At 37.7% G+C, this 19,762-nt stretch overlaps 1 protein-coding gene across 1 annotated transcript in view; it reads right to left on the reverse strand.

Moving 5' to 3' along the window:
* The window catches only part of LOC117291415 (kalirin-like), a 95,374-nt gene that overhangs the window by 25,996 nt on the left and 49,616 nt on the right, over positions 1–19,762 (reverse strand). The window contains exons 14-20 of the mRNA XM_033773069.1: positions 4,774–4,965; positions 3,456–3,625; positions 2,468–2,642; positions 1,658–1,801; positions 953–1,153; positions 432–551; positions 45–236 (exon numbers count right to left, since the gene is read on the reverse strand). Coding sequence (XP_033628960.1) covers positions 45–236; positions 432–551; positions 953–1,153; positions 1,658–1,801; positions 2,468–2,642; positions 3,456–3,625; positions 4,774–4,965 — 1,194 coding nt within the window. The remainder of the gene's footprint in view (positions 1–44; positions 237–431; positions 552–952; positions 1,154–1,657; positions 1,802–2,467; positions 2,643–3,455; positions 3,626–4,773; positions 4,966–19,762) is intronic.

The following is a 19,762-nucleotide window of genomic DNA, read 5'->3' on the forward strand; positions in this document are numbered from 1 at the left end:
ATGCTTTCTAAGTTTTTTGATAAAAACAAAAACTATCGTCTCACCTGCTCAGATGTCTTATAGAAACTTGCAGCATACTGGAAGAGTTTCCTCCTGTCTTCTGAGCGAAGCACAAGGCGTGACCATCGCACCTCCACACTAGTCGCGATACTCTGAATCCGTTCACTGTCATAGTGACGGGCCTCCAACAACTTATAGGCATTGTCATGGAGTCGTATTGCACTTTGTTGAGTTTTCTGGAGGAACAGTAAAGAAAATGTTACAAATATCATTCAGATTTCTTAAACACTTTTAGAGCCAACAACATCAAATTGTACAGCACACCCTTTTTTTCTTGCTTTTTTCTTTTAGCACAAAAAATATAATCAGAATAAAAACAATACCCAAGAAAACCAATCTTGATTTGAAACCTTGAAGACATCTGAACCCACCTCTATGGCATTTTCAAACTGTTGATGATCTTTCTGCAGTCTCTCAGCTTCCTCAAAGCTGTTAGGGACAGACGTAACCATCAAGAGCATCTTCTCGGCACTTTTGATCCAGCTTTCAACCTGTTCAAATAAACACATTGTCAGATATACAAACAGAAACTCCATCTTTTATAGCAAATTCATTTGTTGTTCAAAAATCACCATTGTTGAATATCTATTTCTTTTCAATTATTCTTGGTGACAACCCAATCCACATAGTGCCCCCAGTGGGATTCGAACCAGGGTCTCAGAGGTGGAAGGTGAGGAAAGATTCCACTATGGCAACCTGTGCACCCTGGGCTTATCACCACAGAGAGAGAGTTAAGGTCATTACTTTCAAAGACGAAACAACCTATCATGGGATGAGAGACAAATTAAACGGTCCTGATTGGGATTTGAACCCAAGACCCCAGACATTCAACTGGGAGGCACAGCGGTTTACTCCTAAGATTTTTCCTAAGATGAGACAAGTGCATAATTACCTGTTCAGCATCAATCTCAAACTGTCTTAGGTTCCTACACTGCTCCAGCTTTGCTCTCCGCACCTCAGCAATGTCCTCCAACTCTAAGTATCCATCCTTGATGTCATCAAGAAGGACTTGTACCCTGGTCTGAGCTGTGAACTGACCCCTAGCCATCAGCTCAATGCCTGTTGAGTCTAGAAGCTGTAATAGGTCTCGACCCTGTCACATGAAAATCAAAATGGTGGACTGTTAAACACAGAAAGGGGTATTTTAACATGATTTTCCTAACAGTTAGACTTTAATCTTCTAACAGTTGAAGCATCCTAGTGTTAGAATCAAATGGTTTACTTTGACTGCCCCTTTTTTAAACAAATTTGTGAAAGTATATTAGTTGTTAATGGTGAGCTAGATGTTCTAGTGCTTGCAGCTAACAGTAAATTACTTTGAGAATTGCTGGGATAAACTCATGAGTTTATCGATAGAGAATAGGTCTGTCATGAAATCATATGAAATCTCTCTTTGAGATATATGTGGCTCTGAAATTCTGCACTAGCTGTGTAAGCAGGGAATGCTTAGTGACCCGCACGCGCACAAGCACAAAGTCCCTACTAACTTGTGGAACACACTTAACGTATAAGCACAGAATTCCCTACTTCTGAAAGCGCCAAATCTTTGCTGACGATATTTAAGCTGAGCCATAAAAATGGGCTCTGACTGACTCACTTTCTGTATGAGTTGGACTGTTCTCTCTTGCATCCCATCAAAGAAGTCTAGGTGTTCTTTTAGCATCAAGTCTGCCGTATCGATGTCAAAGTTGAAGTCAGCACCATGCATCTCAGCTGTGTACCTTGGAAGCTGGGTAGACAACTGAGTTTACAAAAAAGATTGACAAAAAAATGATTTACAAAAAAATGTTTTAAGGCTTTGAGAAAGGCTGTGTTAGGGTTGATTTATCATGCCATTAAATGTTTATTTATTTTTTTCAAAAATTATTAAGGTTAGATTGTGAAGAAGATTTGAGCAACTCAAACTTCTAACTTGATAAAAATTGGAACCCTTATTTGCAAATTGAAGCCCAAAATGTTGCAACAAAATTTCAATGTGAGGACTTTTACATAATGTAATTATTCTCGGGGTCATACAATAACCGACACCAGCTGTCATTACAAATTGCTTACAACTTTTGATTTTAGCAGCAACTCGGGTACCCATCTTTAGATGATGTTTGACCAAGTAGTAGTCTACAATTTTAATGGCAAATTTTGAAAATAGTTCCTATTTTTTACTCATATGATAAGGATGATACAACTGGGCACGATTTCACAAAGAGTTAAGATTTATTATAAACCGCGAATAAGTCTCAAATGCAAAGCACAGTAAGATGTAACGATACAAATCACTATAGTGATATTTGTGACTCATCTTACGATAATCTTAATGCTTTGTGAAATCCAACCCAGTTGTATGGGCAAATGTTTAAAATATTTCTCCTTCTTGTTTCTTCTCTGACGAAGATAATACAACTGAACTAACTTCTAATGCATCCCTCTCAAACTGTCTGAGTTGAAGACACAGCTCTAGTTTCATCCGGCGTCCAGCCCATAGATTGTCCAGCTTGGATCGCCCATCCTCAAGATTATTCAGGAGACCTTCTATATGGCTACATGCCCCGTTATACGTCACCTTCCCGGTATCCATGGCAATTTGCCTGAAGTGGTAAGAGAAGTTAGGATTATTAGTGTAACAGTGTTGCTTTATCAGGTAAAATTATCAAATTAAGATATCAAATTGAAAATGGTCATTGATGGCATTAAACTCTTCCTTGGAAAGAATATATCTAAAAAGACCCTGTGATATTAAGAACTTGGTAACCCAACAATCAATCAATGCATGACCCACTGGTTTGATTGTAATGTACATAACTTGAAATGTCAACTGAAATGCATGAGAAGAGAATGTTCATTCTAATCCCTATGGTTTTAGCATAGTTGCGTGTTTTGGTGGCAGTGGGCCAGTTTGGAGTGAAGTGGGCCGACTGACCATATTTTTTTGTTACTTGGGAATGGTCCCTGGTTACATATGGCAGTTATAGGTTGGGCTTCTGACTGGCAACCCAAAACAAATATATTGACAAAATGGAGAGATCACCATTATATGTTAATCCAGAGGTCGAGAGTTCAAGTCCAACCAGTCATTTTTTCTTTGTTCAATCCAGACATTTTCTCTTGTGGTTTACATAAACACAAACAAGAAATTAAAAATGATCTTTCCTCTGCCCCAAATACTCTTGATAGAAGAGGGAATTCAAAACTCTCTCAAGCTAGCGCTCAGTGCAAAATAGTCTGATTGGCTACATATTGTGCCACAGTACTTTGTTAACCATTACACGATGCTTTAAATGAATAGGTCTCATACTTCAAGCTCTACAATACCTTACAGACTAATACTAAATGCTAAAGCGCCTTGAGTGTCAATGAGTGACGGATATGACCACCATATAATCAGCCACTATAAAACTAACCTAAGGTGATCCACAAGGTTTTGGCCCTCGCTGATCGTATTAACAGAGGCGTCTATTGTGATGTCCCTCTGGTGTTCAAACTTGGCCAGGTCCTCCTCGGCACCGTCGACCTCGTCTGACGTCTCCTCACTGCTGAGACTTTCTTGGAGCTCCTTGTACCACGCTGTTAACTGCAGATGGAAATTCATCAGGGAAAAATCAGGGGGGAAAACAGGAATTCATTAGGAATGTAAAGATAAGTCATTGAGATGATAATTGAAGATGAAAATCAACATGGAAAAAAAAGGAAAACACAGAAAGCTAACTGAATCTTTTGATAAAAAAAAATTACTTCATCTATCTCAAGCCGAAGTTTTGTTCAACCGCCTCTGGCAACTGTCCGAGCTCCAGCGTCCATTTTCCTCTATCAGACCGGCACCATGTTTAAATCCCACAACATAAAGAGGATCACTTACAGTGACGGGATTCCAGACAATGAGGAACACAATGACTATCATTGCTTGGGGACTGGAATAAATCTGGTTCTTCTTCTTATTATTCTCCCGGCCGTTTGTTCGGCTTTTTGTTCGGGAGCGGCAAAATAAGACACTGGCTTTGTGTCTCAAGGACATGGGGAAAGCTACCAGGCTAACATGGGTTTGTGTTTGTACCTGGCTTGACTTGCTGAAGGATTCAGGTAATGTGGGTACAAAGGAGGGGGTCTGGCAAAGACTGAAAGGACAATGGAAGGGGCCTGATGGGGTGGGTTTAATTAAGCTACAACCAATTGGTAATCCATTATCAAGCATTCTCAATCCAAACACCAGTGTTAGGAGATTTATTCCACTTTGAAGTATGATTTAATTGTAACACCTCTCTCAATACAAGCTCTGGGTGACTCCAAGGATTGGAACAAGATTATTTCAGAGTTTTCTAAGAAGCAAGATCCTTTCTCAAGGAGATTAACAGAGAAACTTATTCAGCGAACAGGACCTGCTGTTTTCTTTCTTGCAAGATTTCTTTTAGTTTGTTATTTTGTAAAGATGCCACTTTGTTGATTCAGACTGCTAACAGACCGTATCAAGTTTGCTGATTTTGTTTATTTATTTGTTTGTTTGTTTGTGCTTTGAAATTTGTTCGCTTGTGGGGAAAACACTGCCTGACAACTTTCGGACCAACCAGTTTTTAAATAAAAAATGTTTGTTATAATTTATAACAATTTTACTTATTTAATTTTTAATTTTTTCTTTCAAAGTTATTTCCTTTAGATTTATTATAGTTTTTTAATTGTTGTTTCTTTTCATTTTATCTCTTTATTTATTTTCTTGGAAACACTGACCTCTTTAGCATGTGTGTGGAAGGAGACGGACATATCAAGCAGCTGTTTGCGACATTCTGTCCGTGTGATGAAGTCACGGACCTTCTCTTCCAAGACCCTGGCTACTTGGTAGATGTCCTCCGGGTTACACTCTCCAGTCTGGGCAAGCTGGTCTGCGTTAGCGAGGAGGCGGTCGGCATTTGTGAAGGTATTCTGTGAAGGAAGGAAACACAAATAATTAATGATTTGGTGTTCGTCAGGTTTAAGGAATGTTCATCACTGCTTTATCTTCTATTTGAATCAAAGCTGGAAAATTTGTCTGTATATTTGTTGACCCGTTTGTCTTTTAGGAAGAAACCTGCTGCATTATGTGGTGCTGTAAGGGGAAGCACCCTTAAAGGTACGGGTCATAGATTGTCAAGCAATGCTGATTTACAGGCAAAATTATCAAGAAAGATGCAATAAAGTCACATGAGAAAGTATCAGCTATATATAGTATCAAATTTGAAAAACATGACAATTTTACTAGCTGCTTGCTTCTGCTAAGCAAAAAATACCTGTGCTCAGTAAATTGTTGTGCTTATATCTCATAAGACATTCAGTCATTATATCACATGATGAAGGGTTGTTAAATTCTTTCAGCAAAGTGCCCTTTAAAAATACATTAAGCTCCTTACACTGGTTAATTACTAATTACTTTCAATACAAGTTTCATAACCATTCAACAACAAAGTGAAGATGTGTGACCTTTCCGCTAACAGTACATTCCCGTTTAACCGGGCCACGTTATCGTGACCCACATCGTTTCACTCCACGACATCATCCAACCTTAACGTGGACAGTCGGCATTCCATTCCAACTCATTTCAAAAATACACTGACCACGTCGTGGCGGCACCGGCCGGCCAGAAAAAAATGTCCTCCACTGAGATTAAAATCGTATCCCTGTCACAAGAAGAGAGAAAACTCATTGCGGTGTGTTCGGAGTCTAGCAATGGCTTCATCCTGCCTGCTGAGCGATGAGAAATTAGCCTCTCCAGGTGTGAATGACATTCAAGGACAAGTTCTTCTCAATGGTGGAAAAACAGTTCACTGATAAATAAAACCCCTTTCCTAATTTGATTAACGTCTGTACTTTGTAGTGCTAATGCTTTAATCTTCCCCTAGAGTAACACACAATTTGAACAACAAATTTCTTATATCTCTCACTAATACTCTTAATATTGTTTGGAGATTATTATGACCCTTAGTTGAATAAATCCAATCCAATTTCCACTTGACAGGATCCTTGAGCATCTGAAAAGTGGGTCAAACAAAATAAAAACACCCCCACAAAACAAACAGTCACATATTATGAAGAATTGTTCCCAACCAAATGTACAAACAACTTTGACTGCTATGATTTGTATTTTACCCACAATCAATTAGTGTAAAGCTGGGTGCACTTTCTCCAAAGTCTTGTGCGATGAAAATCGACAGTCATTTACTCAGGTGCGATTTGAACCCACAACCATTTTAATTCAGATGTTATACAACTACACGATTGAGCTTGTCCAGTACCTTTGACTACATTTCCATTCCTTTAACGTTTACAACAAAATCACAGAAGTTGAAATGATTTCAAGAAATCTGAAGCACTTTTTAGCAAAACATTGCGAACAATGTCAAACAATTGATCACCAACTACCTTTCACCACCAATAAAAGCAAATAAACCAAACGCAGGAATTCCGGCCGACTTTATAAATATAGCTCCAAGGTAAATATTTCAGCTCTAAATTGGGACGACTATTGGAAAGAAGTAAGCCGCTGATTGCAGGCTTAGAAGGAACATTCACAAGCATGCAGTAACTATTATAAGCTTACCCTGTTTCTTTAGAGCGCAGAGAGGGGCTGCAAGGCATTATCTGATATCCTAACAACTTAACACATTACCTTTTTGACTGTTTTCATATGGCATCACTACAGATTCTTCAGTAAATAACATCCAACGGCGGTTCTCAAAACTCAAAACAACTTTTCTTTCACACACATCCTCTGAATGTTGACAGCACAATCCGAGAGGGGAAAAAATACCTGGGAATCAATTGCAGGTTTTCTTTTCTGCCCTCCTGAAACTTCGATAGCGTGTCGTCCTGATATTTGGTTGCATTTGATGCCAGTAGGAATGTTAAAGAAGGGGGTGGGATAATGGTTTCCGTGTGAGAATGATCGCTATCGACTCTTAATTCCAAATAGCTCACAGATGATCAGCATGAAGATCCGAGTGCGATAAAATGAATACTACAGATCTTAGTGTTTACTCGCTGGCGTTTTTTACTAGTGTCTTTGAAGTTGTTTATTCAGTTTAAGGTAAGTATTCCCATTAACGAAGCCTCAAACAAAAGTCATTTTATCAAAACTGTTCAACTGCCTTCCCATAACCTTAAATACTTGGAAAAGCTGGAATGTAGATATTGTGTCCTTTGCAGAAACAGGTACAAAGTGATACTATACACAATACTACTTCCAAATGGTTCAACATCAAGCTCTGCCACAAAAGTAACTTCAGCTGAGCACTTCTATCTGCTAAGCATCTTTAAGAAGCTATGTCCCTTACCAAAAGTTACTAATGCGACTGGTTTGGCACTGAGTTCAGGCAAAGAAATAAGTTCTATAACTCTACATTACACCAAGCATGATCACATTAAATCGTGTTGTCCCCCTCCCCTCAAACAAAAACAACTAACCAAAATGCAGCATGATGTGCACAACATTACTTGTGACTGATTAAATGTCACGTTCTTCGACAGGCAGAAATTTGATTTTTTTTTTTTTTTTTTTTTCAGCAGAGCATCTCTTTGAAATGGTTCCCCCAACCACAAGTGCAGTCTCTCCAGCTCCTGGTGCCAAGTTGATCAATCCCTGCTGGGATCCGTGTCTGACATATTACAACATGAAGATTCCTTGGATGGTCTCTGAGAGTAATGGCCTCTATGCTTCATGGGGGTACTCTCTCATCTTCAAACAATCTTTTCTTTCTCACAAGAAATCTTATCCATGAAATGGTTTCTCATCAACTGACAAAGTGCAGTGACTCACTCAAACTTTGTGCTGGATATTTTATGTCAAGGCCCCGAAATCTTCTTTAGATATGTTAACCAGCAACTTTTGATGAATAAACTCTATGTTTAGTTAAAAAAATAAATCTTTATAAATATTTGGTTGTGCATCTATTTAAATGGTTGACACTTTAATTGTTGAAAGTGAAATGCATTAAAAATACAGGGTTCCCATTTCAGCAGAAATATATAAAAGTATTAACCTTCTCTATGAATGTAGAAAATTCTCGTTGAAAATCTTATCCAGTTCAAGATTCCCTGTTTGCTCTCAAAAACTTCCAGGGTCCAGTTTCATGGCTCCGCTTACTGTGAATTCTGTGCTTACATCCCATAGATTATATGTGCTTTAGGAGGATCAGTAAGCGCAGAATTCTGCATTAAGCAGAGCCATGAAATTCGACCCAGGTGTGTTTGGTACGAAAGTTATTTTAAACTTAAAACATGATCTGATAATAGTTTGCAAAGAACTATCTCGGGTCATCACAACCCTATACCATCGAGGCAGCTCCTTGGTCGAATCTACACCATAAAATATCTGTGACAGGGAAATAGAGCTGCGACACACAGCTTGCTGTGCTCTACACAAGCACTAAAAATAGACCACCTTCGATATGAAATTGGGACACATGGGATTTTATGTATTCTGTTGATACTGGTTAAACAACTTGGAACAACAAAAACAAACTGAGTTAAGTCTTTATAATGACTGGTGCATGGTGAGGTATCAATGTATATTTGGTTTGCGGTAACACCATGAGTGTATCTACTTGCCAGGTAGATTTTTGTTCTTTAGAGAACTGTCTTGCTATATTCTACTACCTAGTTAAAAAGCAGGACAGTTCTTTTCAGAACTGAGAAGTCTCCCGAACATCTGCTCCGCCATAGTAGAATATAGCAAGACTGATGACATGTTTGCATGCTCAGACCTATTGACAAACAATAGGGAACTCCATTTGATGAGTTTTCTGAATTATTTTTACTGTCTTTGATGAAGACATCTTTTTATTTCATTCACCTAGATGGTAACCAAATCTGAGGCGAGACAGATACACTGTAAGTACTGTTTCCTTCTGCGAAAAAGTGAGAAAAAGTACCAGTGAATACAGGGAACTTGCTAAACACATCACACTAAAAGTCACACTAAAAGAACCTGGAAAGTGCGGAGCTAGTTCGAACTTTGTGTCTTTTGTGCAGACTTGGCATACTGATACATGGTATAGCAAACCACATTAGCATTTTTGGCCGATCTAAATAACCAAGTATCTGTATGGTAAATGTTTCCATAAACGCGCAAGGCAAGTGCGTAACTGCAAGGCATAAACAATGACCTTGCTCATCCATGAAGAGGTCTCATAACTGAGTCCCATAAATAATTACTCACTCAGTAGTCAGTATTCTGTGGGTTTTATTTCTACAGTTAAAGTCAACTGACCACAAGGAAATGGTATCATAAGGAACATTTATCAAATCAATTAACAAACGGATAACACGATTGCCAAATTCATATACATGACCACCCTACAGAATTGACAAGTACTTTAGGGACTGAAAATGTCAAGGAAATGTTCATACGCCAACTTCTACTGTAACTGTTTGCCAACTATGAATGCCAAGGCCAGCCTCATCAAATTCAGGAATTAATTATATTGTGAGGGATTTAAAACCACCCATAAACTATAAGGTGTATGGGAAAAAAATCCACATTACAGTGTGATGTTTTTGAAGGTTGCAATCCTACTGCATGAACTATTTTACTTCAAGTTACGGTGTGTCCAAAATTTACTGTTTTTATTCTTTAATCACCTATTTAGATAAATATCACAACAGGTCTAAAAATTTACACTGAACCATTGGCCTAAATGCTTCAACTTAAGATTTCTACTAGAAATCTTTTTCTTTTCTTGAATCCAAAAAGGAGATATGTGAAGTGAAAAACAGGCGAATATATCACGTTCAGAATTTTCCTCTTAAGGCAGTTAGGGATGACATATCCAAAGCCCTTCTCCATAGACCTAGACATCATCTTCCTACAGCATGAGGTGGGAGAATGGACTCATGTTGTCCGGATTTCAAGTACCTAGCCAGAGGCTCTGAGCTGTTAGTCTCCGCATGAGGAGACACATGGGGTTTGCAATGGTCTCCTGCGTGGGCTTCCTACTCATAATGTGGCTAATACTCTTGAAATACAACTAGCAATGAGCGTGGTGCTAAAAGCACTGCAAATGTAACAACTGTATAGATTATTGTTGTTGGATATCTACAAGCATCAGTGAATTGTGTTGGATAATCAGTGATGCAGCCTTCCTACAAAGCAAAGAAAATGAATCTCAATGATCATGACTTATTTGAACATCCACCCTGAGCTCAAATTGTGACTGGGCCCAGCATATAATATGATACCAAATTGTTTTTTTATACATGCAAGATTGAGCAAATCCTGGAAATTACACAAAGACATTGCATGTTTGGAATACAAATAATTTATGTAGAACCCTCTCCAGATCTTTAAAATAATATCTGGGAAGTCTCTCAGTCAGTCAGTCTTTCAAGTCTGTATTTCTTCCCAGAACCAACACTACTTAAAAGAGATTTACACATGGTGCTACTGCAAACCTCACCTAATGCAAAGTTTCAAATCCTACTTCAAATAAAATGGACAAACAGTAAGGAAGAACTGTAAACAATGTTGTCCCAACTCCCAGGAACAACCATCCCATGGGGCTCAAAACAAAAATACACACTGTAGGGCGAGTTCCACCAGGTAATATTCAAATCAAACAAATACAGATCTGGATGGAGACAGGATGGCAAGAGACTGCTATAAGTTATACTTGCCTAGATTAGCATGATTATTTGATATTCTCCAAAGCGGTGACAGATATAACATAGCAGATAAAAGGTCAAGGATGGGTATGGGGGGACTGTGAGGAGATATGAGGAAGAATGTTGAAGTCAGAATCAAGGAGGTTTCTATCACATACTGATGCTGTGTTCATTGTAGGCCTATACTTGACTTCTTGGCTACATCGATCTTCAAAGGTTGTTATTATTGGGTAATCACTCTTAGTATCAATGGCAACAAAAACTATTGGTTAGAAGCCTACAGCATTATAAGAAACATTTCAATTTGAAGAAATGTGGTTATTTAGATGTAGTTATATACAAAGATATCAGTGTTCATGCCCCAAAATTTGAATCAGAGAAGCGTTACTGTATTGTAAGTGTGTATTCCTATTAGCGATTATTCTTCCCGCGTGACGTTTTTTATTCACTCAGAATTTTCGGTGATACTTCAAAAATGCTACCACCTATTGAAATTAAATTATCTGATGTTAGTTTTATTGTATACATCTCATTTATTATGACTAAAACAACTGAACGTCTCAAAAACCACAGATACACTATGCCTTTATAAACAAATGTATAAAGTATATTTATTATTGCATTGTATCAATTTTAGTCAACTACATGTATGATTTTTGCTCAGGATTGTCTTGAAATAAGGGTGTTTTCCATAATTTCATTTATAGTTCACAGTAGTAGAAATCATAAGCTCAGTGATATGAGGTCCTTATTTAGGATGAAATCTACAACGACTATAAAAAAACTAATCAGTTCTTTCCGGTCCCTGTGTGGAAAAAAACCTACTGGATATGCATGTGGCGTCATGGGTTCGAGTCCCGTGGGTTTTGAAGCCTTTTCCGAGGACTTTGAAAGCCTTGAGTATGCAAGGCTTATTACACATCAATGTCAGATAAAAACCAAATCAACAAACTCATCTTTCTTTTTTTGTAAAAGATCTGCTGATTAAAAGGAGACACTACCAAAAATAGGTGTTGTCCAATTGAGATAAGTGTCTACATTCACAATGAGCAGAATATCAATAAATATCAAAGTAGAGCTAAGTGTTGCCTTGTTGGCAATAAAATGCAATAACATGTGGGGTCGAGGGTTTGAGTGCTGCCTTAGGCGGGTGTGAATTCTTTACTTCAGGAACTCAAGTAATCGAGTAGAAAATGCTAACAACAATGTACTGGCAAACAAAAGACTATAACAAGTCATACAGATTATTCTGTGTGTATGAAAACACACCGATGTCAAATCTATATAGGAAGAAACAGCTCTGTGTTGCATACACTCTGCAGAAATTTATTAATGCTGACTTATGAATTTGCCACATATGTATTTATCCATTTAAATATTTATTTATTTATTTTTTTATTTTTTCCCAGATTGAAAACACAAAACATTGTCGGTAATAATCACAAGACAATACTAAAAGGGCAAAGGCATGTTTACAAAATTAAAAGTTCTTCAACACTGAAAAAAAGAAAAAACTGTATGGATATGTGCAAGTCCATATTGTCAAGTTCTATATTATGTGGACTTTTCTTGTTCTCTGGTCCACACTTTGTACGTTAAACACCAACTCTAAGCAACATTTGAATCGTTGATTTGACAAAATTACACTATTTGCTGTAGCAGTCACATTACTGTCTGTCCTTTCACGGACATAACGTTGACCCTATATCAACACAGTGATGCAGAGACAGTTTGTTTTTGGACCATTTTGTTGTCTATAAACAAGAACAGCTGGAACAAATGCAGACAGACAGCTCAGAACAAATAATTAACAGCTTACGAATAAATCAAACAAAATTGGAGAAAAACAACGACCTCTCCTCTTGCTTCTTGCCATCATATTGGGATAACAATTCTTGGCATTCTCAAATATTTGGGTGTCCTCACCATAATCATCAATCCACTTCTGACAAACAAAGGGATTCAGCAATACAACAATTCCTTCTCGTCCTCCTTTTTAGGGACACGACAAATTGACTAATATTTGTTCTGCTTGCTGATTGAGGTTTCGGAAACAGCTGTTGGTTCAGTCCAACTTGAGGGGTAAGGGAGTACTGTTTACATAAAGGAATCATTTATAATGAAATATAACGTACTGTCTAAACATTGATACGTGAAATTACTCTCATGGACTGGGAAATTTTGTGGGGGTCTTTATTGGCCAAATTAGGGCATTTTGCTGTCACAACTGGAATTATACAAATTTAAATCATCAGACTGCTACAAAAATACTTTCTGTATATATTTTGCCCAGAAGCTTGTAGCAGTTGTTCTTATTTTTCAAACTTGTTGTTTCTACATGCTCTTAACATTTTGTGCATACCCAAAATCAATGCACATGTTGATTACCGCTAATTAAAGTACTGCGGTAATTGCAGTAATTACTGTATGCAAATTAACAGCATCATGCATTATTCAACATATAATTTGACACTAACCCCTACCTGCTTAAATCCAAATAGAGTATGCAATTCAAATGCACAACCATCAGATCTTTCCAATTTTACAAACTCTAGGTGCATCACATAATGTTCACCCATCCATATGAACCTTTACAGATGAGCCTCAGTAGGACCATGGAGGAAGCTATGTCTACCTCCATGGTAGGACCTACCTCCATGGTAGGGCAAGGACCAGTTTGCAAAACTGAGCACTTCAGGGACCAGGGAAATAGGTCACCCAGAAGAAAACAACCATTGACCCAATTATTTTTGCACACCAATAGTACTAGTCTGGAGACTTGGGGTGAAAGGGGTGACTGGGTGATAATCACACCAAGTTTAGAGTAAACAAACACCAGACTAATGGAAGTGGGGTTGGGATGTTGGTTGAGCTGGTAGGGGATCTCCCTAGGGGGATGTTTAGGACAGGGCTGAGGTGAACAATACATGCTCAGGCATGACAATGCTGATAAGTCCCTTGTAAACTGAGACTACCTCAGGGATTCTGAGGAGTGCCTCAGGGATTCTGAGGAGTGTAATGGGAAACTGTGGAGACTTCCTAGAAAGATGTGTATTGTTTTAACATGAGACTGGTTTAGTGTGTCAAGTGATGCTGCATGTTACACCATAATGTTTTAGCCTTCTAGAAAGACTCTGCTTTTTCTGCATAATGTGAGTCATCACTTTATTGTACTCTTTGCGCACTTTGGTACCTTACGGAGACCAAAGACAAAACAAAAAAGGAAAACAAAAGGAATTGATGGGGGAGTGTCAGAGACTAAATAATTAAAACATTAAAATCAAAATACACATGTCCAGTATTCATTATAAACAAATAAACAATAGTACACAGACCACAAGAATGTGTACATTTTAAGTATATTTCCTTATGGCATATTATATGAACAGCTGCTTGGTATAACCAGCAGTCGTTCACCCTGTAGTTCACCCATGTGCTAATAAATGTATATGTAAGCACAAAAACAACAGTCACAAATTAAATCAACAATTTACATGCAATTTCCCTTTCTGTGGGCGCAATCAACCACACACTATCGGTAAAACGTGACTCAGCCATTAGGATAGACAAAGTATTAAATGGAAGTTCTTTCACACACAAAGTTGATAAATATTATGACATTTTCAGAAAAAAAGCGGGAAGCGTAATCACAATGAAATATGGGTCTGTAAAACTACTTTCTTAGGTACTGAATGCCTCCAGTTTTGAACAATCCTCGGTCTTGATGGTTCTTGACGGTTCGAACAGTGTACTCTGCTCATCTTCAGGAGATAGCTTGTGTAACTTGTGAGCCTTTACAGTCATTCTGGACACAGCTGGGTCCTATCCTCGTTGCTATGAAACACTCCACCAGTACTAGTCCAGATTTACATCCTCACACCCAATGAACTAAGTAATAAACTCCACATGAAACATAATATTCCTCACTTTGCAGGTTGAACATATCAAAAAAACTTTCTGGCTTTTTAGCCAAAACAACAGTGCTTCCAATTTCATTCACCTGCTTTTCACTCCGGCATTGGCTGAGAATTGAGAATGAACCTACATGAAATATTATCGCTCCAATAAATAATGGACCAGAAAATTTGGATAACCAATTTGAAATCTCCAAGGAAAAGAAACTTTAATATGAACTGTTACGACTAGACTTTCTGTGGGGAAAACGAATACCCTTATCGATTGGGGAGACACTTTCTCTGGGAAACTCTTCCGACTGCCAGATGTAACATGAGAGAGTTAGGGAAAGCATCTTCAAGGACATTTACATGAAATATGAGACTAACCCTCTTCCATCCAATCGGATGTTGGGGACCTTAGTTACCTCTCGCTTTACAAGGTAATTGTTCAATTTAAGAGCAATTTTGCGCGAAAATGACATAAATCGTCAAACATATTTTGTGCGTGTATGTGTGAAAAGGGTTCTGGGGTGTAAATACTTCAAGATTTGTACTAGTCTGTCATGAACTGTTTAATGCTGTGAATAATTAGGTTACTCCACTGTGAGGGGCACGTCTTATTGATGACTAGAGTTTGACGCCTTCAAACCTGGCTCAATTGTGCCAAATTTTATAGCTCGCGTTATCCTGAATAAAATGTGCACTTACAAAAAATTTGCACTTAATGTTGTAAGCAAGAATAATTTTGTGTTATCAAACAGTCTTCACTTAAATTTCAAGTTAAGACAGAACTTGAAATAGACCATGGTAATGTACTTATTTTTAGTGTTTTAAACAGGACTGATCTTCACTCCAACCCCCTTGACCATGTGTCCTTTCTTGAAAACTTAAACGAGAAACCAACCAAAATCTTGTACCAGATCATAGACATGTTAGCTGATTCTTGAAATTCTTTGACTTTCTACAAGGTGTCCCGCATCATGTGACCATTACAAGGTCCAGTTGGCACTTGTCTGTCTCAATACCAACTGACAGCTCACATGGTGATCCTAATCAATGACTCTATGACTTCAATTAATGTCAACATGCTTCCACCCCAGATGTTCAACCTTAACAAGATTCCACTATTCTTTGATGCTTGTGCGCTGTCTCAGATGGAGTATTCTACACAGCAGAGTCAACTGGTTGTCAAAAGTTCTTTCTCTTCCGACCCCTCCCCTTCACAAGAAAACTTTCAAGACAAGATAGACAGAGAAGTAAGGTGTCTGGTGTGTATCAATAGAACTTCATTCTGATGCGGCCATTTTGACCTTCTCCCATTCAAACCATTGTCATCAATCCGAGGCTGGATGGAAAATAGTTAGGTAGCTTTTTGGTATAATGGAAATCAGTATTCATGACTGATATGGTTGACCTAGGGGACAAGACAAATATGATGGCGGTAATATTTCAAGAACAACCAATAAAAAGAGACATATGGGTTATTCTGAGTTGTTCCGACTTTCCCAGTCTAGACCACTGCAGTCACAATGTCTTTCACAGAAGATTTATTATATGATAATCTCCATAGTTGATATTCATATCAATCTCTGCCATGTAAAACCTTCAAATTGCAACAAAAACATGTTCAGATTAAATTTCAGTTCAAATTACTGGACCACAGGACCTAGGTAATGTTTATCAGCCTAACTAAACCAGTGTGGTGTCAGACTTCACAGCGTCTTGCTACAGCTATGACTACATCTATACATGTACTTCAGCATTAGACTCAAGGCCAACAGCCAACAGCCAAAGCCAACGACCAAGTTTGCCAAACTGTGCAGCTGAGCTAACTTTTAGAGCCAAGATTGGCTAGTCAGCTGGGGTACCTTTAAGGGGCAAGCTTGACTAGCCCACAAGGCATGCAAAAGCCCAAGTCTGACTAGGCCACCGGGCTACAAAGATCCAAGTTTAAATAACCAGCCAGGATATGTAAGAGCCATGTTTGATTAGTCATCCAGACTATGCTTAAGAGCCAAGTTTGACTAGTCAGGTAGGGTTTTCTTGGCTTGTGTTTTCATGTCAGGCTAGTGTAACATCAAACCCTGTATACAGCGATGACACGATGCTCTCTTTCCCTCTTTATATAAATCCCACCCTTGACCTGATCTTGAACTTCCATTTAGTTCACACCAGCACAGAACTAGAGCAATTGTAGGGTTAATAGACGGCAGGCGACACAAATTATCTAGTTATATGCACGCTGGCTGAGATGTCCCATCCACCCAAAACAGAATATTATGATAAGACGACAGCCCATCTGTGTATCATACATGTGAATGGTTCCTACCATGAATTACCATCTACGCTTCTAAGATACCATTTTCTAATTGGGAATTTACATTCTTTAGAGACAGGGCGAGGTGAGATTTTTAGGAGAGTACCCGACACTGACAGTCTGTGAGTGTCAACCCCAGGAATCTTTAAAACCATTAATTTAATTAATTAATTTCAAATAATATTAATTATTACCTTTCTATATGGTCTGAGAATTTTATTTCGTAATAGTGGTTTTGTTTTGTCCAACCCATTTCAAAATATCAAAATTTCATAGAAGTTAAAACATCTAAAACCTGAGGAGAATATTTAAGTTTGGTGATAAAAATTTTAAATATCAGTTTTAAATAATAGCATTGAGGGGAAAAAATGGAATTGCTACAGAGAATTAAAAAAATATAACCAAGTATTTTATATTTGGTTTATTTCTACCAATAAACAAATTATAGATATTTATAATATGTAACATTTCACTGTTTCCTTTCAAAGAGGACCATGGCCCTGATGTAAGGGGCAGCTGGAGCAACAAGCTTTGGGAGCTGGGGGCAGTGTATATAATGTTACTACCAGTCTGCCCTCAATAGAGGCGAGGGGAGTTCCTTGGTCTAAATAATAAAAACAAATTGCAAGCTGGCACTCACAATGGGATCTTTAGGCTTTTTAAAACAAGTCATCAATGGAAACGAACAATAGATTCTCCTTTGCCAAATAACCTGCCTTTATCCCATACAGTGTGATTATGAAAGACAGGTTGTAGTTGTGCACATTATTGGTAAATATTTTAAGGAGCACCGTGGATTGATTTTCTGTTTATATTGTTTTGTGTTTTGGTTTTATTTTGTCATCATTTGAACTGATGCAATAATTGAATCTTTTTAAGCGAGAGCTTGCATATTTTTCACACTCGTTTTGATATCATTAGGTTACAATTCTCAAGAGAACTACTGCCAATATGGACAGCTATTTTTATAAGTTAACTACCAGCCAAGAATAGCAGCAGACTATTCACATGAATGATAGCCTTGATAAATTCAATCATGTTATATCTGTTTGTTTTCGCTGTCATCCAATCTACATTCCTAACACTTGGCCCAGCACCGTAACCACACATAATTCGAGATCAGATAGAAGTAGAAAACCCAAAACAGAAATTGTGAAATTGTAACATAAATCTGTTATCAGTTTAAAGCTACTAGAGGTATTTATCTTCTCTCAGAATGGTCATACTTGAACATGAAATTTGAAAGGCAACTTTTATCAATCATTGTCACTTTTTCTTAACAGCTAGAGCAAAGGAGGACTATACAACTGCATGCCTGAAATTTCACTCTTCCTGGGCAAGGCTACATGCACTTTTAACATAGTAAGAATACCTCCGATAACAAGAAATATCAGATTCTCCAATAAGCTTCAAATTTGCGATCACATAATTCAACAATAATTGACAGTTAATCGGGGTCAAACTACTTGAAGCATTTTAAAGCAGAAATAAAATAAATGCTTAACAAACTTTATTTGCAAAGCAAAGTGAAGTGAACACCCATCCCAATAATGTAAACTACAAGGCATTTTGTGTGGAAACCCTATTATATTCAGTTATAAAAGTATAACTTGTCTATGCTTGTTAGATGGATCAGATGCTTGTTAGATGTACAAAACAGACTTGCTAAGCAAGAAACATGTTACCAGCCAAATGCAATGTCATTCCTATATATTTCAACTGGTACCCGTTTAAAAAAAACACCTGAGTAATCATGTAATGGGGCCTGCTTAGTCCCAACGGTTTTATCCCTTGATCATCCATGGAGTCAGCATTAATGTAAGGAGGCAACCTTGCTCATGTAATTAACCAAGGAACTTCCTGCTGTTTGAGTTACTTAGTAATCTCAACTAATTTATCTGGCACCAATTTTGCCTTGCAGAAAAAAGGTCCAAGAAATTGTAAAAGGTAAAACAACTTTGTCTTCCAACATAATGTAACTTGTATGTAACCAATAAGAGACAAACAGACTTCATAATGGTTTTCAGAGAATGTCCACTTATTTAAAGGGAAAGAACAACTCTTTCAATTCCATCCCGCAGATAAATTGAAAAAAAATCTGAAATATCCACACAAACATTTTTATTAAGTACTACTTGTGATGGAGGAGGTGTTCTTAAAAAGTAGTAGTTTACTTAACAACCTTCAAAATGGTGGACACTTTTTACATCCTTCACACACATTGCACATCAGTTTTGGGTAAAACTTTGATGATGAGTTTTCCAAAGACATCTTTGGATTACAGATGCTAAGTGAATTAACTGATATTGACAAAGACATCAAAACTCAAACACGGTTCATGAGCAAATTATTCCCTGTGCTGTAACACCTAAATGGCTTAACGACAAGGTTGTAGGGCGGCATTTTAATACGGTTGACTGCTTTAAGACTTTCTCTGGTTTTATTTTGTCAACATTCCAGAGCAGGATCTATGGGATGAGCTGACATTCTCAGAATGCCTAGAGATAGATCTCTCCATCCATTGGTGGCCGCGGAGTAGAGAAGGGGACAGCGAGATGAAGAAATAGATGATGCAAGGGTTACGACTAGAAAGATATCACTTTGATAAGAGCTTAACCTTAAATCAACCAGGGGGAAAACAAATTGATCATCTGTCATCTAGAATTGTATGTTGCAATGTAAACAATTTTATCTTCTTTGAAGGGGAGATGGTTGGGAACAAGTTTTTTTTTTAATGAGAAATAAAACTTGAATATGCATGTTTTGATGGCATTTTCCATTAACAAAAGCCAAAGAGATTTAAAGAGCTGTCATGATGTTGTCGACACTCCATAAAATGTGTCTAATGTTGTTTTTGAAGCATTATTTTCAGTGT

Source organism: Asterias rubens, chromosome 6, assembly GCF_902459465.1.
Source record: "Asterias rubens chromosome 6, eAstRub1.3, whole genome shotgun sequence".
NCBI classification, from domain to species: Eukaryota; Metazoa; Echinodermata; class Asteroidea; order Forcipulatida; family Asteriidae; genus Asterias; species Asterias rubens.